Genomic DNA, 19,297 nt, shown 5'->3' on the forward strand with positions numbered 1-19,297 from the left:
TCCCTGGGGGGATCCCTGGGTCTGGGGGCATCCCACATGCTGCAGGACAACGAAGCCCATGAGCCACAACTACCGAAGCCCACTCGCTACAGCCTGTGCTCCAAACTAGAGAAGCCGCTGCAATGAGCGTGCGTGCCACACACCGCAGCTACAGAGCCGCACCCGCGCACCACAACTAGAGGAGGGCCACGCAACGATGGAGACCCAGAGCCGCCGTTAACTAAGAAATTAATTTCTTTAAAAAAAGTGAGACACAAACTCTTCACCTGTGCCCTGCTGAAAACTCTGAGCTGTAACTCTGTCCGTTCCTACCCCTCGTGTGGAACCAGCAGCTGTGAGCAGGACAGCGAGGCCTACAGCACAGCTCGCAGGCAGGAGGCAGAACAAGGACATATCACTCGAGGGACCAAGACAGCTGAGTGACTCAGAAGTTCACATTAAACCACGTATGCACGCTTAGTCGCTCAGTCGTGCCCTACCCTTTGAGACCCATGGACTGCAGCCCGCTAGGCTCCTCTGTCCATAGGATTTTCCATGCAGGAATACTGGAGTGGGTTGCTGTTCCCTCCTCCAGGAGATCTTCTCAACCCAGGGATCTAACCTGGGTCTCCCACATTGCGGGTGGATTCTTTAACGAGGAGCCACCAGGGAAGCCCCATGTTAAACCACAACCATCTGCAAAACAGAAAGCCAAGGAGGACCTGTACCACCTCCGACAAAAACACCTCATGAGCATGGACAGAGGGCCCGTGTGCCTGCCCACACAGCCCCACAGCCTCCATGGACCACAGAGAAATCCAATACTTTCCCAGGCTTCACAAAGACCAGGGGAAGAGCAAGCAGGGCGGGTTGCGCTAGGCCCCAGAAACCACAGTGTGATCTGCTAGCAGAAACACGCCAAGACAGATAACTCAGAAAGAAAGGCAATTGTCTACATTTCTCAGTTCGTACTTGGAAAAATGACAAGTCTCAGGTCTAAAAGAAATCAGACAACAGTCAAAAGAAGCCAAGCCAACTCCAGGGGAGGGTGGGCAGAGTAAAAACCTCTCAGAGCTGAGCCTGCCTCCAGGACTGGGGAATTCTCCACCCTCTGCTGTATCCACAGCAGCCACTGCCTGGCCTGGGCTCAAAACTGAACCAGGAAAGACAAAAAGCAGCATCAAGGGCTCTGGGCAAAGGGGCACAAACAAGGCTATGACGTGTCCTTTGTGAAAAGGGGCACTGACAGCATGCTGGAGGGCACCCTGGACTTCCTCCCCTCCAGCCGAGCACCCAGACCACCATGGAGCCATTAGTAGCAGAAGAGACACAACTTGAATCGGGATAAGAGGACTCTAAATCAAGTCCTCTCTGCTCTGCATGGCACTATCAATACTTCCCAAAGTGCCCAGTACCAGGAAATAGACAGGGCTGGGGCTTTAGGAGGAACTGGTGCAAACCTGGCTCTGCTGTTACCAGCAGTCAGCAGAATGAACCTCGGGACACTCGGTTTCCTCACCTGTAAACTGGGCACTACAGCATGCGTGCTCAGTGGTGTCTGCCTCTTTGCAACCCTAGGACTGTAGCCGCCAGGCTCCTCTGTCCATGGGGATTCTCCAGGCAAGAATACTGGAGTGGGTTGCGTTTCCTCCTCCAGGGCATCCTCCTGCCCCCGGGAATGAACTCGTGCCTCTGGCGTCTCCTGCACTGGCAGGCAGATCCTTTACCACTGAGCCCCCAAACTGTGCACCAACACCACCGATATACTACAGGGCTGCTGTGAGAATCAGAGCTGATGTACACAAAACACCTGGAGCAAGGATGCTAGTGGGGCAAGGGCAGCCATTATTTTGCTTCCAGAGGCCCACAGAATCTGCATTCCTGCAGGAAGTCTTATCGGAGGAAGCTGTCCCTCCAGCCTATCTGGGGCTGTGGTCCCCATTTTACATTAAGATGCTCTCACCAGTCAAGGGATAAAGGACCCACGCCACGCCAAGACTGTTTACACACAAACTTACTTTGTTTGCTTTGAGACATACTTATCAACCTATTTCTGAGAAGACATACAATGCTTAAATTTAAAATAATAAATAATGCAAAATTAGGTAATTGAGATTAGAACAGAAAATCTGTCTAAAGGATAAGATGGATAAATGTTAGGGGGCTAGAAGGTAAGGCCGAAAGGGAATAAGCTGGGTTGCAGAGATCTGATTTTTCTGTCTGATGGGAGAAAGCAGCCCACAGAATCCACCTAGTTGGGACACACCCAGCCAGGCATAACTTTGCAGGGAACGTGTTTGACTTGAGAGTCACAGAGAACAGCGAAGCTGAGACTGACAACTCTGAGCTCCTGGGCACCCCCTCCACCCTTTGTTTCCCCAGGGCACCAGCTCTCCCTATCTGGGGAGAGCAGGAAAGCGGCCATGGCTCCAATCTGAACCAGTCATCACACTTCCACCTACTCAATTTCAGAATAAACAACTTACAGTCAACTTCTAGGAAGTCCCAGGAGAGCAACAGAAGCAGTGAAGGGTGAAACCATTATTCAAACCAAGTATAACAAGTTTAATTAAAGGTCTCTAGTAAAGATAAGAAATTGGGGGTAGAGGCACTCCCTCGTTCCAGCCCAGGCCAGTAGAGCCTCAGGAAAAACGCCTGCATTGGTGACAGAGGGGTTCCTTAGCTGTGGCTGCTGGTCCATGGCCTCTCCTAACAATGTGACCTGCTGCAGGGAGAGATGGCAACTCAGAATGTCCACTCATAGAAGCAGAATTCTACTTAACCTAAATACAATCCTAAGTAGAAACAGACTGTTTCCTTCTTTTTGCAAAGAGCAGCTTCCCAAGAAATGTAAAGCCGGCGGTGAGGGTGGGATTTAAGACCAGTCATATGAGCATTCTATACCCCTAAGTCTCTCTAGTTGGTAACTATCAGTCCATCCTAGGGAAGCCAGAGTGAGAATGAAATCAGAACAAAGCACCCGCCCCTGTGGGCTGGGAGTAGGCCTGTTATCAGCTCCATCTCCAGGGCATGGGGTCAGAGGAAGACAGCACTGGGGCTGCCCAGTCAGCTCCGGCCTTCAGGAGACTCTCTCCAACTGCAGAGATCACAGGCCTGCTGGCGCTGTCACATCCAGTTTGTAGGATTAAGAGTAAGGGCCTTTAATCTGGGCAAATCAGGAGGAGGCAGAAAATACAGTCAACAAGATAAGGCATGCTTAGGGCTTTTAAAAGAACTTTAAAAATCTCATTATCACTGAAATCTAATTAACATTAAAAATCTAAATATCACTGAAACAAATCATATCTAGGATTTACTTCAAATAATGAAAATAAAGTGGTTAGGAATACAAATGAAACAAGACTGGCTAGATTGGTAACTGCCCAAGAATGGACCATGGGCACATGGGGCTTTATTTCACTATTTTCTCTACTCTCACATGTTTGAAATATTCCATTACAAAGTTTAAAAATCACATGTCATTTATTGTGAAAATTTAAGTAAAATATGAAATTAAAAAACAGAGAGGAAAAAAAGCCACACATAATCCTATCACTAGAGTCAACTGCTGTTAACACTTTGGTCTACTTATTTCCAATCTTTTCTGTTATTTTTCTCTTTTGTTTGCACAATACAGTCATACCTCTACACTGTTTTATCAAAAGGGCAAGGTGGGGAATAAAAAAAACGCCAAAAGATATTAAACCAAAACACACGCTAAAATGCCTCTTAGCCAACGATTCACAACCAGGTGCAGGCACTGAGTCTAACAAATCTGTTAGCATCTCCACCAACACTTGAGTCTTAAAATACTGAGTTTTCAAAGGGAAGGATATTGTCATGGGTCTGGGACAAGGGAAGGTACTGTGGGGAAAGAACAAATCAAACAGCTTCTCACAGACCACCAAACCTCCAGCATTCCATCACGCCATTCTGATTCATCTAATCAAACAGAATTAATATAACTGGACAGTGCACAGGCCTGTTACTGGGTTCTTCCCTCTAGCCTTAAATATGAGTTTCCCCCTCAAAAAGAAAACCCACAATATTCCCAGGATGGGGCGGCGAGAAGGATCCTGTGTTTTCCCTGCACTATTTTTTTCTGCCAAGCAGTGGATTTGCCAGAACATCTCTAAAGATAGCACCCCATACAGTCCGTATCTGAATGAGAGCCAAAAATGGAATGAGAGTCATAATTTTTCTTCCTGAGGCAAATCCATGAACTACTTTGTGACTTACTTGAAAGATTCAGAGCTGAATCTAGCTGGGTCCTGTCTGCCTTTCTTGGGCTGCTATGAAGCATCAGGGGCCTCTGAATCAAACCATTCACCTCTGGCCAGCAGCTGGGCAGGGGCCACTGAGACCTTCCTCTCCAGGGCAGCCCCAAGGAACAGGGATGGGCAGAATGCCAGTGGGACTGAGCAGAGGACGGAGAAGGCTCTGCTGCTTTCCTCACACTTTCCTTTCCCCTCATCCCCCTCTGTCTACCATTTGGGGTTTTATTAATATTTCAGGAAGGACAACCATGGCTCTCTTATCATTTTGTAAAGGACCGAGAGGAGGAGAAGTGAGTCTGTGAAGCACTAGACACAGGCTCCCTGAGATCAGTTATGCGGCCTCCCCAGACTGAATGCTAACCTCCCTACCCAGCCCTCCTCCCCCAGACATGGGTGTCCCAACCACCGCCCTGCTGCTGAGCCCCCTGAAACGTTCAAGAAAGTGCTACCAATTATGCATAGTGTGTGATGACCACTCTGGAAAAAATTCTGAAGTATGTGTTGGGATAGCAAAATTCAAGAGTGGCATTTATTTTTATCTTTTGTTGATGTTATTGGGTTGTTTTGACAGCAGAAAATTATTTTAAGAATAAATTATTACCAACATTCCAGTTATATATTTTGCTGAGATTGGAACCTCTCAAAGCCTGAGTTCATTTCTGACCTAAGTCTGTGTCCTCCCTCTGGATTCATATATTACAGAGAAACAGGAGAAAGACAAACAAATAGAAACAAAACCAAAGATGACAAGCAATTTCTTCTTTCACCGGATTTCCCCAAGAGAGCAATCTTTAGTATTTACGAAAATTGGGTCACAAAGCTCTACAAGGTTCTATGCATATGGCTCGACTCCACCCCTTCCCTCCCCACTCCCCCAAAAAAGAAACGAAAGAGTCAAATGCAGAAACACAGAACAGCTGTCTGCTGGCAAAGACGGCTTCCCACTGTATACAGCCACACCCTGACACAGCCACACACCAGCCCCCAGTCATCCCTGCACTCCAGCTGGTTTGATGGCTGCAGATTTCCCCAGGGGCCCACTGAGCTCACCCTCTGATGCAACAGCGGAAGGGAGCCCATGGGCTGGGGTGGCTCAAAATACGGAGGCAATGCCAGCGCCCACACTGATGCCTCTTCGTTGATCTCCCGTGCGGGGACGGGACAGAAGGGAAGGTTACCTTGCAGACGGCCGCCTGGAGCACTGCGTCAAAGCCACCCTCCGGGGCATCGCGGTTCCGGGACACCCTCTGCTTCCGAACTTCCTCGTTGAAGCTGTCCACTCTGTCCGTGAGAGGCAGCAGGTGGCGGAACCCAAAGGAGGGGACACAGTTTGGGAACAGCTTGTAACTACAGAGAAAGAGGACAAGAGTCACGTTTCCTTCATTATCTTAAAATCTTAAACAACAACATATTCTGTGCCTTTACTGAGTGTCCTGAGTGGCACCAACTCAGCCACCTACCGTGTGTCCCTGGGACAGGCACACGGGGGACAACAGAGCAATAACAGTTCCTACCTCCCAAACACAAGTCCTAAATGGCAGGAAAGGCAGCACACACTAGGCTGTAAGTGCATGAAATGGACAAACAGGTCAAAAGAAGCAGAGGTAACGATGGGCTTCTGTAATCTGCAAAGACGCCACGGAGGAGCCCTGACACGCGCCTTGAAGAGGCAAGGGAGCCTGGAGCACAGGCATCATAGCCTCGGGGCTCTTTGGGGCTGGCAAAGGCGGGCAGTGTCAAGGGATGGCAGAGTGACTTTACAAAACCAGCTTCTCACATCCACTTTGCTGCCGTCACATGATCAAGGATCACATAACCTCTCCTGTCAACCCACTCAGAGACAACCAGGACACGTTGGCACATGAGCAAACTCTAAATGCAATAGGAATGACAATGTTCTTCCTGCTTCCTCATTCATTTATAAATACTGGAATGATAAACTATCAGCTCTCCCAGATGCATGCAAAGAGAAATCACTGAGAAGCAAATCATCTTCAAATGGAACATTCTATTTGGCAACTTGGAAAGAGGGAAGTATCACATCTCAATAGAAGGCTAATGCCATATCTCTCTCCTGAATATTCACTGGAAGGACTGATGCTGAAGCTCCAATACTTTGGCCACCTGATGGGAAGAGCCCTCTTGTGGGAAAGGACCCTGATGCTGGGAAAGATAAGAGAGCAGAAGGAAAAAGGGGCAACAGAAGATGGATGGCATCACTGACTCAACAGACATGAGTTTGAGCCAATTCCAGGAGATGGTGAAGGACAGGGAAGCCTGGCGTGCTTCAGTCCCCAGGATTGCAAAGAGTCAGACACAACTTAGTGACTGACCAATATCAAAAACCAACTCTCCTGACTGTTGGGTGTTCTGATCTTCAGTCCACAGTAGAGATCCCAAGTGGCCCCATTCCTGGAGGAAGTTAGATCCCAACCATAGCTGCTGGAGTGTCAGTTGGACATACAGCCAACAGAATAGGGTAAGAGGCCTGACACTGCTTCCAGGAAGGTTCCCTAGGTACAGGGGGAGAGGGAAGGGTAAATACAAGGCCCTGCGGGAGAGGTGAGTCCAAGGGCGGAGGGCGGCCAACGAGACCGTAGGGCTGGGAATAAGAGCAAAGATGGGCAGTGAGGCAGCTGGGCGGCCAGCTGGACAGACTGTGCAGGTCTGTGGCCATGCTAAGGAAGCCTCTCTTTCAGAACAAAGATGAAAACCAACCTTAACAGACAGGCACAAGGGGATGGCTTCATAACCCAATCCAAGCCAAGTGCATGGGAAGGGAAGCAGGCTTGGGACCTAGCAGCTCCTGCCTAATTGCACCTTGAAGGGCAGCCAGGGCAGGTCTGAGAGGCTCCCCGTCTGCACAAGAGGCAGCCCTGGGCTTTCTAAGAGGCTGCCCCATTCCTCTCAGGCCCTTCAGTACCTGCTCCATCAGCACCAGCTGCAAGCCAGCTGTGGATGGTCAGCCCCACTGCTGTAACGGCTGTGGTGCCTCCCGGAGGAGAACCATCAGAGGCTGTCCTTGTTTGCCTTTCCTGTGTTTTACTCTCTCTTCCTTCCACCTAAATCTCTGCCCACCCCTTGTGCTTGCACAGATCAAGCTTGTCTATAACCCATGACTCCAGGCAGTCCAAACTTTTTATTCCCATTCTCAGCTGGCCATAAAGAGAAAGGTCACGGAAACTGCATTCCCAGCTGGAAATAGGAAGTGAGCTGAGAAACAGGAAGTGAGTCCCACTGTGGTGATCTGACTAACAGAGGGACCCAGGAGGGAAAAAATGGACACAGACTCTTCCTCGCCCTTGGAGCAACTTCACCCTGTGCTGCTGGGGACTACAGGAATTTACTGCTACGGCTGATGGGGTTGGTTGAGGAAGGAAGAACTGGACAGCAACTGCTGTTCAATGAGAAAACCAGAAAAGCTCAGCTAAATCAGCATTTTTTACCTTTTCCTTCTGTGGAGAATTACTATTAATAATCAGGAACTAGAGAATGCATTTACCAAAGAGAAGCCTTCACTGCAGAGAACTTTATTGCAACCAAATCAGAAGCACCTCTTAGAGAGGAAAACAGCGCTGTCACAGAGGCTCTGCTGAATGTCTCTGCAGTCACTGGAAAATAATGTCACCTGTGACTAGTTATTTCCTCCCGGGAGAGCTGACTGAGGGACCTGAAGATCTGGGTGTTCGATGGTCTTGTGTCAGGAAGCCCGCCCACCCCCTCAACCTGTGTCTGTGCTGTAGGACCCCAATTTAGGGCCTACTAAATCTTTACTAACGGAGAAGGCAATGGCACCCCACTCCAGTACTCCTGCCTGGAAAATTCCATGGACGGAGGAACCTGGTAGGCTGCAGTCCGTGGGATTGCTGAGGGTCGGACACGACTCAGCGACTTCACTTTCACTTTTCACTTTCATGCAATGGAGAAGGAAATGGCAACCCACTCCAGCGTTCTTGACTGGAGAATCCCAGGGACGGGGGAGCCTGGTGGGGTGCCGTCTATGGGGTTGCACAGAGTCAGACATGACTGAAGCAACTTAGCAGCAGCAGCAACAGCACTAACTATCCTGACTGGCAACCCACCCCAGTGTTCTTGCCTAGAGAATCCCAGGGACAGGGGAGCCTGGTGGGCTGCCATCTATGGGGTCGCACAGAGTCGAACACGACTGAAGCGACTTAGCAGCAAATCTTGACTAAATTAAGGATTATGAACCAGGAAGATGAATAAAATATATATGCTTAAAGAGCCTGGGGGTGCATGTGTGTATAAAAAGTGAATCCTATTTGAAGACATTAAATCTAGGCAAATCCAGAAAACAGTCTAATGCTTCAGAACAATAATACTGTGGACCATGGAGCTGACAGAGAAAGACCTCCCCTCTTCTTCTAAACAAAGAGAACTGCTGTGTAAAAATCTAATCTTGAAAAATGTTAATAGGTAGCCAAGACTGGAAGCTTCGCAGGGAAATCTCAGGTGCCAGGAAGGAGAGGAAAGAACTGCACAAATGAATGGACTTAAGTAGGTGGGACACAGTGAGCAGGGATCTCACAGCAAAGGGGCCCTCTGCCGCCCCCAGCCCCACCACGGCATGTTGTCAGACAGGCTGGGGCCTGGGCCCCGTTGCTGTAGTGCTGCAATGCTTGCACCTGGACACATCTCTCCTCAAGCAACAAAATACAAAGAAACTGTGCAAGACCAAGTACATGTGCAGCTGGGGCAGATTCTGGACAAAAGATACGAGAGTCCAAAAAACCCACCTGCCACTTTTGAAAAGCCTGGAGTGACAAAGCAGAGGGTCAGGAGCAAAAGCAGGGTACTGCACATGCCCCCTTGCACGCAATACCACTGAAGGGATGGGCAGACCACCTAAGCCCCCCTCCAGCCCGACCCCTGGGTATTCCCCTACCCTCACCCCATGTAAGGAACAAGCTCACCACCACTCCCGGCTCCAACAGGGCGGGGGGTGGTGTGGGGGGGGGTTGGGAAGCAAGCGAGCAAGAGAACCTGTTGATCGTTCTTACTCGCCCCTGCTGCAGCAGAGACCTCAATAAAGCTTTGCCTGAATTTCTCCTCTGGCCTCTGATTAATTTCTATTGCTTAAGGAGGCCAAGAAACCTGGTTGGTTACATTGGGATCTGACAGAGAATCTGGGGCTTGGGGCCAGGTTCTATCAGGGATGATGGACTTCAGCCGCGCAGGGTCAAGCACCGGAACAGGGTTCTCTGCATAAAGCTGTGGGCCACGAAGAGTTGCCCTGTCACTAAAATCAAAACCAGAAAAATTCCAGCCCCTGGCTTGGGAAAGAAGCGAGGAAGATGCACTCCAGGCCCAGGGCAAGATGAATCACCCACAAAGATTGTAACTCCAGGCCTGAACAAGTCAGAATTCATTACTTTTAAAAGGAAGGAACCCCCCTGCTGAGAAACAAAAGGGGAGAACTAGTCCCACAGTGAGACTTGGAGGATCCTGGAAGCAGGGAACAAAAAACCACCCTGCAGGAAAGTCAGCATACCTGGGACACATGACCCCCTGATGGAAAGCAACCCCTTCTGAAGAGGAGCTAAGGAAAACGTTACTGACCCTATGAGAAATAAACCACCATGAAGGAATGTCAGCAAATGCAACCAACTGAAGGATCTTCAAGAAACAGATAGCAAAATGACCTAAAGCACTTTAAAACAAACATATTTAAAACACTGAGGAGAAGAAGGAATAAATTCCATAGACTAGAATGGGATATTATCAGCGAGAAAAAACAATCAGAAGGTTATGAAAAAATATAAAAAAACAAAAGTCTGAGAAAAAGAAATAAAAAATATTGTCACTCAAATTCAAAAATGAAACCTCGGTGCATGGATTTAAAAACTAAAGAACAAGGCAATGGCACAAAAACAGAAATATAAATCAATGGAACAGCATAAAAAGCCCAGAAATAAGCCCATGCGCCTACGGTCAATTAAGCTACAAAATAAGAGGCAAGACTACACAATGAAGAAAAGACACTCTCTTCAATAAATGGTGCATGTGAAAAAAATAAAACTAGAACATTCTTTAACTCCACACACAAAAATAACCACAAAATGGATTAAAGTCCTAAATATAAGACCAGATACCATAAAATTCTTAGAGGAAAACATAGGCAGAACACTCTTTGACATAAAACTGCAACAATATCTTTCTCGAGCTGTCTCCCAGATTAATGGAAATAAAAACAAAAATAAACAAATGGGACCTAATTAAACTCAAAAGCTTTTTTTTGCACAGCAAAGGAAACCATAAATAAAATGAAAAGTCAGCCCACAGATTGGGAGAAAATATTTGCAAATGATGTGACTGACAAGGGATTAGTCTCAAAATTTACAAACAGCTCATGTGGCTCAATATAAGACAACAAACAGTTCAATCAAAAAATGAGAAGACTTTGGGGCTTCCCTGGTGGCTTGGTGGTAAAGAATCTGCCTGCCAATGGCAGAAGACTGGAGTTCAATCCCTGGTCTGGGAAGATCCCACATGCCTCGGAAAAACTAAGCCTCTATGCCACAACTACTGAGCCCGTGCTTTAGAGCCTGGGAGCCAAAACTACCAAGCCCAAGGGCCGCAACTGCTGAACCCCGCATTCCTCGACAAAAGTAGCCTGGACACCACAACTAGAGAGTAGTCCCGGCTCACCGCAACTAGAGAAAAGCCGAAGTAGCGACGAAGACCCAGCATAGCCAATAAATTTAAAAAGAAAGAGAGAAGACCTAAACAGACATTTCTCCAAAGAAGACATACAGATGGCCAAGAGATAGCACATGAAAAGATGCTCAACATCACTAATTATTAGAGAAATGCAAATCAAAACTACAATGAGATATCACCTCACACCAGTCAGAATGGCCATCATCAAAAAATCTACAAACAATAAATGCTTGAGAGGATGTGGAGAAAAGGGAACCCCCCTACACTATTGATGGGAACATAAATTGGTACAGCCACTATGGAGAATGGTATGGAGGTTCCTTAAGAAACTAAAAATAGAAATACTATGTGCTGTGCTGTACTTAGTCCCTCAGTCATATCCCACTCTTTTCGACTCCATGAACTGTAGCCCACCAGGATCTTCTGTCTATGGGGACTCTCCAGGCAAGAATACTGGAGAGGGTTGCCATGCCCGATGACCCAGGATTCCCACTCCTATGCATGATCCAGAGAAAAACACGGTTTGAAAGGATGAAGGCACCCCAGTGTGCACTGCAGCACTGTTTGCAATAGTCTGGACATGGAAGCAACCCACAACGTCCATCAGCAGATGCGTGGTGCATATATATATATATAGAATGGAATATTATGCAGCCATTAAAAAGATGGAATAATGCCATTTGCAACCACATGGATGGACCTGGAGATTATCACACTCAGTGAAGTAAGACAGAGAAAGATAAATTGCATATGCAGCAGCAGCAGCATGGCACATATGGAATCTAAAAAAAATACATATGAAAGAACTTACTTACGAAACAGAAACAGACTCACACAGACTTAAGAGTAGGAGCTTATGGTCCCAGGGAAGCGGGGAGGGGGGCAAAAGATAGACTGGGAGTTTGGGACTGACATGTACACACTGCTGTATTTAAAACAGATAACCAAAGACCTACTGCATAGCACAGGGAATGCTGCTCAATATTATGTAATAACCTAAATGGGAAAAGAATTTGGAAAAGAACAGATACATGTACAGATATACCTAAAGCACTGTTCTGTACACCTGAAACACAGCACTGTTACTCAACTATACTCCAGTATAAAACAAAGATTTTTTTTTTTTAATTGAAGAACAGAATGGTAAACTGGGAGAAATTTTCTATTATGCAGCTAATGGAAAGAAAGAGAAATTATGGAAGAAAAATTAAGAAACATGATGTTTAGAATGAAAGGCTCCAACACACACCTAGTAGTGTTAGAAAGAAAACGAAGAGAATCAGAGAAGGGAATCAGATGTCCGAAAAATTTCAAGAACAGAGCTGTATTCTCGAATTAAACAAGCAGAGCAAGCTCTGTACAACGCAAATAAAAGTACTAAATCCAACCTAGTCACACTGGAGTGCCTATCAGTACAGGACATGAAAAAACAGGGAAATATTAAAAGTTACCAGAGAGAAGGAAAACCATTAGACGGACAGCAGACTTCTCATCAGCCACAGAGCATGCCAGAAGACAATAAAATAATACCTTCAAGGTGGTAAAGGAGTACCATGCCCTCTTGGAAGAAATACAAAGGGTTAAGGAAAAAAATATAAACGATGAAAGACAAAATGTGTTATCTCATTTGCAAAGATTTTTACATATGTACTTCTACTTTTTGTGCGTGGGAGTGAGAACGTTTAACAACTCTTTCACAACTTTCAAGTATACAATTATATATTTCAAATACAGTATTGTTGACTACCGCCACCACACTGTATATTAAAGTTCCAGAATGTATTCATCTTATAACTGGAAGTCTGCACCTTTTGACAAACTTCTCCCCCTTGCCCCCACCCCCAACTCCCCGGCCTCTGGCAACCGCCGCTCTATAGCCTGTTTATGTGAGCTGCTTCTATACCTCTAACAAAAGAAAAAGGTTCAGAACCAGAAATACCAGGCTAGATTAATCCGTCAAATCCTGTATCAGTGAATATGATGTGACTCTTCCCAAGGACACTATTCCTATTACCCAGAATAGAATAGGAATACAGTATTCCTAACACCCAGAGCTGCTGATTAAATTCAGCAACTCTGATTAAAGAATTAAACAGTTCTTTAATCTGATGATTAAACTATTTTTTGGTTTTTCTTCTTATGGCAGCCCTAGTACTGCTTACTTCAGTTCTGGCATTTCTGGTTCATTCTAAGATGAGAGAAGATAAGTCTAGGATTTTGATCCTTTGGCAGAAACATCTGGAGCAGGAGGAGGGACACACCTTAGGAAAGCCCCATGAGAAACTGGTTCTCTTCTGAGATGTCCTGCACAGGTGGTCAGATCGTTCCTCCTAACTCCCATCTCCCCAGAACTTTCCAGGGGCTACTACTGCTGCTTCCACCATCACAGGGAGAAAAACCCTAGCAGAACATACCACTGAGGGAGAACACTGTGATTTTCTTTCCACGTGAGTGGAAGGAAAAGAACAGACAAGGATCCCACACAGCATCTACAGAGCCAAGCACAGAACTCAAGATGAGACAGGGAGACAAGAGTACAGCCATTCTGGAACAGAACTGAGCAAAAGGCCTTGAGCAAGTGGGCTTCACATGCCAGAAGAACAGCGCCTAAAAGCTTGGGCTTCTGAGACAGCTAAAGACCCATGGGTGTAAAAGATGAGCTCCATCTCTGTGCATGAGATTGTCTGTACACGACTTCCAAAAGACAAAAGTGGAACCATAAACCCACCACCTAGCAGAACTGCCAAACTCCCAGTTCCCCGAAAGATATAGATAAAACCCTGACACACATTCCTAAGCTGTTTTTGCAGGAAGCAGGAAGCAGGGCCCCCCTGCCCCCTCCGCCAAGCTAAAAACTGCTGACTGCAGGCACACAGACCACAGACGGGTTGTAAAACCAGAAGGGTGATGCTGCTCAAAACTTCACCCTGATGCCAACCAATGTAAGAACTGAGCACAAGCTCATCAGGCAAACCACAGCCCCTCTTCCCTCACGCTGCCTTTAAAACCCCTTGTCAGAAAGTCTTTGGGGAACTGACATTCTTTTCCACCTTCTCTCTTATGCACAAGCTACCCATTCAATAAAAAGCTCTGCTTGTCTAAGAGTCTTATGGGAGCAACATTTGTTTCTATGGCATTGCTATCCAAGAATCTAGACAGGGCCCAGTAACAGAACCAGTGAATGAGACCAGCTGGGAGACAAGGGGGAGTGGCAGGGACTGTGGCAGCCAATGACATGTGAAACCAGCCTGCTTTACTAGTTTTTGGAGAAAACCTAGAAATCCTGGCCATTCTTTGTTAAATCTTTTATTTTTAATTGTTGGTAACTAATTCACAGTGTCATTAACACTTAGGAAAGCATACAAAGCCCATGTACAGGCTGGATCAAGGGCAGAAACAGCCTGCCTACATCCTCTTGCTCTGTTCTCCCCCAGAGGTGGTGGGAGATCTCCGAGGACACCCAGGCGACAGCAGAGCCCACTGCCTGGACACAGGAGATCTATCTCAGCCTGCTCACTGATTCAGGGAGCAACTCCCTCAAGTGCTGCCCAGCTTAGGCAGGAGGGATCTGCATAGCTCAGACCTGATGTTTCTTTCAAACCCCCATTCTTTCACCGGATTTCCTGTCTCCCAAGCAGCCTGTCAGTGTGCCTTGTACTCACTGTCAAAACTTCTACTGTCTGCAGTCAGTTCTGCCTTCTAGGGCTTGGAGAAGCAGCTCTGAATGAGAGTGTAATAACCTTGAATACTCAATGCTGAGGGCCCCGGGCCAGCCCTTCATCCTCTGCCAGCTTCCAGTCTAGCATCTGACAGTTCGCCGATGGTCCCCAGAAGAATCGAAGTACAGACACACCCTGCCTGTCCGGAGACAGGGCCCAACCAGAGGGCAGAGAAAAAAGCAACAGAAAGAATCACCATTCTGGATGAGCTGAAAAAACTTTTGGTTAAGATGCTGTTGCTCCTGGCAAATAACAGAACTCCAACAAAAAGATGTGGCGCAGAGGACTTGGGGAGAGAACCAAAGTAACAATAACACCACAGCCACCAGTGGCCAGGAGGAAGCTAAACCCCACAAATGAGGACACCTAGCACCTCTTAGTGGAGAAGGCAATGGCACCCCACTCCAGTACTCTTGCCTGGAAAATCCCATGGACGGAGGAGACTGGTAGGCTGCAGTCCATGGGGTCACTAAGAGTCAGTCACAACTGAGCGACTTCTCTTTCACTTTTCACTTTCATGCACTGGAGAAGGAAATGGCAACCCACTCCAGTGTTCTTGCCCGGAGAATCCCAGGGACGGGGGAGCCTGGTGGGCTGCTGTTTATGGGGTCGCACAGTTGGACACGACTGAAGCAACTCAGCAGCAGCAGCAGCAGCAGCAGCAGCAGCAGCACCTCTTCATGGTTAAGGCGCTCAGAATCTCATCTGTATCTAAAATTTGTTCTTGTTTTCTCCACCACGGTGTAACTGCAATTCCTGGAGAAGATCTACGTTAGCTGCTAGAAGAGTGTACAGAGGGATGAAGAAGGATTCAGAACATACAGCACCAGTGTAACTACCACCTTGCCCCCTCCCCAACCCAACCCAAACCAGACCTGAAAACTGTTGAGGCTGCCGAACGGGAGCCAAGAGGACAGACAGGCTCAGGGGCTAAAGAGCAGCCCCTTCCTTTCAGGGAAAGCCAAGGAGACAAAGAATCAAAAATGACATCACAAGATGCCCGAATCCCTGAGTCACCCCCTGAAGAAGAGCTGCAACAGAAAGCAGCTCTCCTGAGATTCTGTATGAGCAAGAAATAAACTTTCATTGTGTTGAGCCACTGAGATCTGGGGATTGATTGCTTATTACTGCAACACAGATAACATGACCTTTAGACAAGTGCCCTGAAGGCTGGGTGGTTTGGGAATGGGTATTATTACTGAAACGCAAGTAAAGCAACTGTGTGGCGGTGTGATTTGGACAGGGTAAAAATAAGCATTAATGGAAACAGACTCTGGAAGTAGTTCACCTTGATTCATATTCCAAGTGTGGATAGACAGTGCTCATAGTCCCTCAGTCACGTCCGACTCTGTGCAGCCCCATGGACTACAGCCCGCCAGGTTCCTCTGTCCATGGGATTCTCCAGCAAGAATACTGGAGTGGGTTGCCATTCACTTCTCCAGGGGATCTTCCTGACCCAGGGATTGAACCCGGCTCTCCCACCCTGCAGGAAGATTCTTTACTGGCTGAGCCACCAGGGAAGCCCTTTACTATTTGTATAATCTTGGGTAAGTTATTTATTCTTTTTAAGCCTCATTTGCCTTATCTTAAAACTACAGCTCACTTCTACTTTAGAAACCTCAAAAGATTGCTAGGAAATTTAAATGAGACAATCCACATAAGGTATGAAATGCAGTGGGTGCCTGACACTTAGTAAGAACTTAAGTCTTGCCTATTCCTCATCTAGTAACTGTTTTGGGGCCTCATATGCCAAAGCCTAACCAAAGCTGAATATGGAGAAGAGATAAAAAGTTGAAGGTTATCACTCACTGTTGTCACACCACATAGTCTTGCCATCTGAACAAACCCACCTCACAGAGGTTGTGTTAGGGGAGTTGGAGGAAGAGATCCTCCACCGCCAATACACAGATGTACCAGGGCAGAAACCTATTCATCAACTCATTTATCTCCTCTACTGTGCACAGCTAACCTAGCTCCCAGCCTCACTATAGAACCCAGTACTACAGAACCAAATGTAGGAGCAGAGGCCACTCTCTTCTGGTCCATAGTATCCTCCTAGGAGCAATCCTCGAGGCATGATGACCTTACAAGCCACACATGAACCAATGGAGCCTGGGTCCCAAGTCACTGCTTAGAGGACAGGTATCCACTGATCAGGAGACCCATTTGCCCTTAGGTGACTTCAGAAAATAAACTTCCATCACGCCTGAGTCACTACATAATGTTTTAGATTTGTTCATTGCAGTAGTTAGAAACTGCCGTTCTCTAATAATGTGTCCCATCTTTTCTAACTCAAGTACTTATGTTAGGAAAAAAAAATCACACTTATAAAAGGCAGGGTTTTCATTTTGTTTTGTCAAGGTAAGTTATAGTTATTTATATAAACAACAGGAACAGACTTTGAATTCACTTATTCCAAACACCTAAGTTACTCTAAACAAGGGGAAAGTTTAAATTATTCTGCCTGCTGCTCACGATTATCGGGGTCCATCACTTCCTGAGAGCACTCTCTAAAATCTACTAATGTAGAAAACACTGCTGTGTCAGGCAGGCAGGAAAACAAATGAGCTATCATCACTGTAGCATTACACAACCTTGTAACAACTTCTTTCTTCCCAAGCAGAGGGAGAACAGAGCCAGAACATCCTTCAGCAAATTTAACACCGAAGCCAGGTTCCCTCCCCCACCCAGATACGACCTCCCTAGGCCTTTCTTTAGGGTCAGTCTTCCTTCTGAACCATTTCTCCATCCTTAAATGCCCAACAGAAGGGCGGCTGTCACTCACCCAATGCATGGGTTGGTCTGGTACCTCGGCGCTGTGTAGGAGAAAGGAGAGATGTTCTTGTCTACAAAAGACCCAAACCCCAACCGGAAGTTGCTGGTGAGCTTCCTCATCTCCTCAGCTAGCTTAGTGCCCAGGCTCCGGATGTTTTCCAGGTCATCCTTCATGGACAGAGAGAGGTCCATCAGGTAGTACAAGTCCACAGGATAATCCTCCACCTGTCGAACCTGCAGCTGGAACGTAGTCTTGTCACCTGTGCCAACCGAGAGACCATGCATGTTAGACATAGGTCATCCAGTTTGCTGGGGCAGAAGGGATGGGTTTTGCTTTCAAAGCCGGTCTACCTGCAACTTTTCTTTAGTGACCGTGTGCCTCTTGGGAGACATTTTTTTCCTGGAAGCAGAGTGACTGATGGAATACGGGTGCTAAGGGTGCAGCTCTAGGTTATCCTTTCACACACATGGGGTCTTTGCGACCCCACGGACCACAGCCTACCAGATTCCTCCACCCACGGGATTTTCCAGGCAAGAGTCCTGGAATGAATTGCCATTTCCTTCTCCAGGGGATCTTTCCCACCCAGGCATTGAACCCAGGTCTCCTGTATTGCGGGCAGACGCTTTACCATCTAAGCCACTAGGGGAGTCACTCCTTTCACACACAGGGCTCAGCAATTTTTAAGGAAACTCTTTAAGAATGAGTCTCCTTAGCAGTGTTCTGTTCTCTCAGCAAAAACGACTTTAGGTAATTGGTGGATAGTGAACCAGACAATTCCATGGACACAAACTGGGTGAAAGTAGTCCACCCACCACATACCAACTTCAGAAAAAGGACTGACCAGGATGGGAGTATGGCCAGGAGACTATAAAGCTGTGTGTGAAACAGAAAACAGGGAAGAAATTAACAAAAGAAGGATATAAGAACTGAGGTGGCGAGGGAGAGGAGCAGGCAAGAGAAAGGGGGAAAGCAAAGATGGTTACTTAAAATACCCCACAAGGGCAAAAATGTTTACGCTTATATTGTGTCACCTATTTCTACCTCTCTAGCCATTTATCAAACAATAGTATTTAGTTCTGGGGCATATTTGACATTGCAGACACAAATCATTATCAAATTATCTGTATAAATATGAGAATATTACAAATTTTAGCACCATCAAAAAGAAAAGGAAAAAAAAAAAGAAACATTATTAGATTTATCTACAGCTACAAGAGAGAAAACGGTTTTTGGTTCTATAATAAGACAGTCAACAGACAAAGGAAAAAGAAATTGATTCAGAGGAAAAGAACAAAGAGAAAAAGGCAGTGTCTGGGAGGCGTGGCCTCTGAAAGCTTGCCCCACAGGCTGTGCAGAAAGGCCCAAGTCAGCGCAGTAACTGGGGGATGCATGCCAGGACAATGATTCTTCATCATTTCATAACCTCTAAAAACACACTGTTCAGACATAATTTCAATAAGTAAATCCTACCAGGTGATTCTATCTGCCATCACAATTATTAGCCTCCCAGAGACATCAAGAGATGCCTTTGAACTCTTTGCGTGTAACTGTCCACAAACATTTGAAATGTGGATGTACTCTCTTGTGTTCAGAGGTGCAATGTTGAAGGTGACTGCTCCCACATGAGGGTCCACGCCTCATCTGCCCACAGAGACATTTCAGAGGAACCAATCTTTCACCTCTAGCTGACAACCAGTGGGTTGAAGCCTTCTTGAACTTGCAGGATAGGAGCCCCAGTGGTCTGTTCTCCCTCCCCTCCTCCCATCCCAGGCGAGGCATACGCCATTAATTAGACCGTGAAGAATCTAAGGACCTAAAGATTTTAGTCCAAATTCCAGCTTTGCCCCTCAACTAGGGATGCCACC

General features: G+C 46.8%; 1 protein-coding gene across 1 annotated transcript in view; it reads right to left on the bottom strand.

The window, feature by feature from the left end:
- Window positions 1-19,297, bottom strand: part of ITGB5 (integrin subunit beta 5) — a 112,118-nt gene that overhangs the window by 66,307 nt on the left and 26,514 nt on the right. The window contains exons 4-5 of the mRNA XM_018045853.1: window positions 17,442-17,691; window positions 5,435-5,603 (exon numbers count right to left, since the gene is read on the bottom strand). Of these exons, the coding sequence (XP_017901342.1) occupies window positions 5,435-5,603; window positions 17,442-17,691 (419 nt within the window). The remainder of the gene's footprint in view (window positions 1-5,434; window positions 5,604-17,441; window positions 17,692-19,297) is intronic.

The sequence above is a fragment of the Capra hircus genome, chromosome 1, assembly GCF_001704415.2.
Source record: "Capra hircus breed San Clemente chromosome 1, ASM170441v1, whole genome shotgun sequence".
NCBI classification, from domain to species: domain Eukaryota; kingdom Metazoa; phylum Chordata; class Mammalia; order Artiodactyla; family Bovidae; genus Capra; species Capra hircus.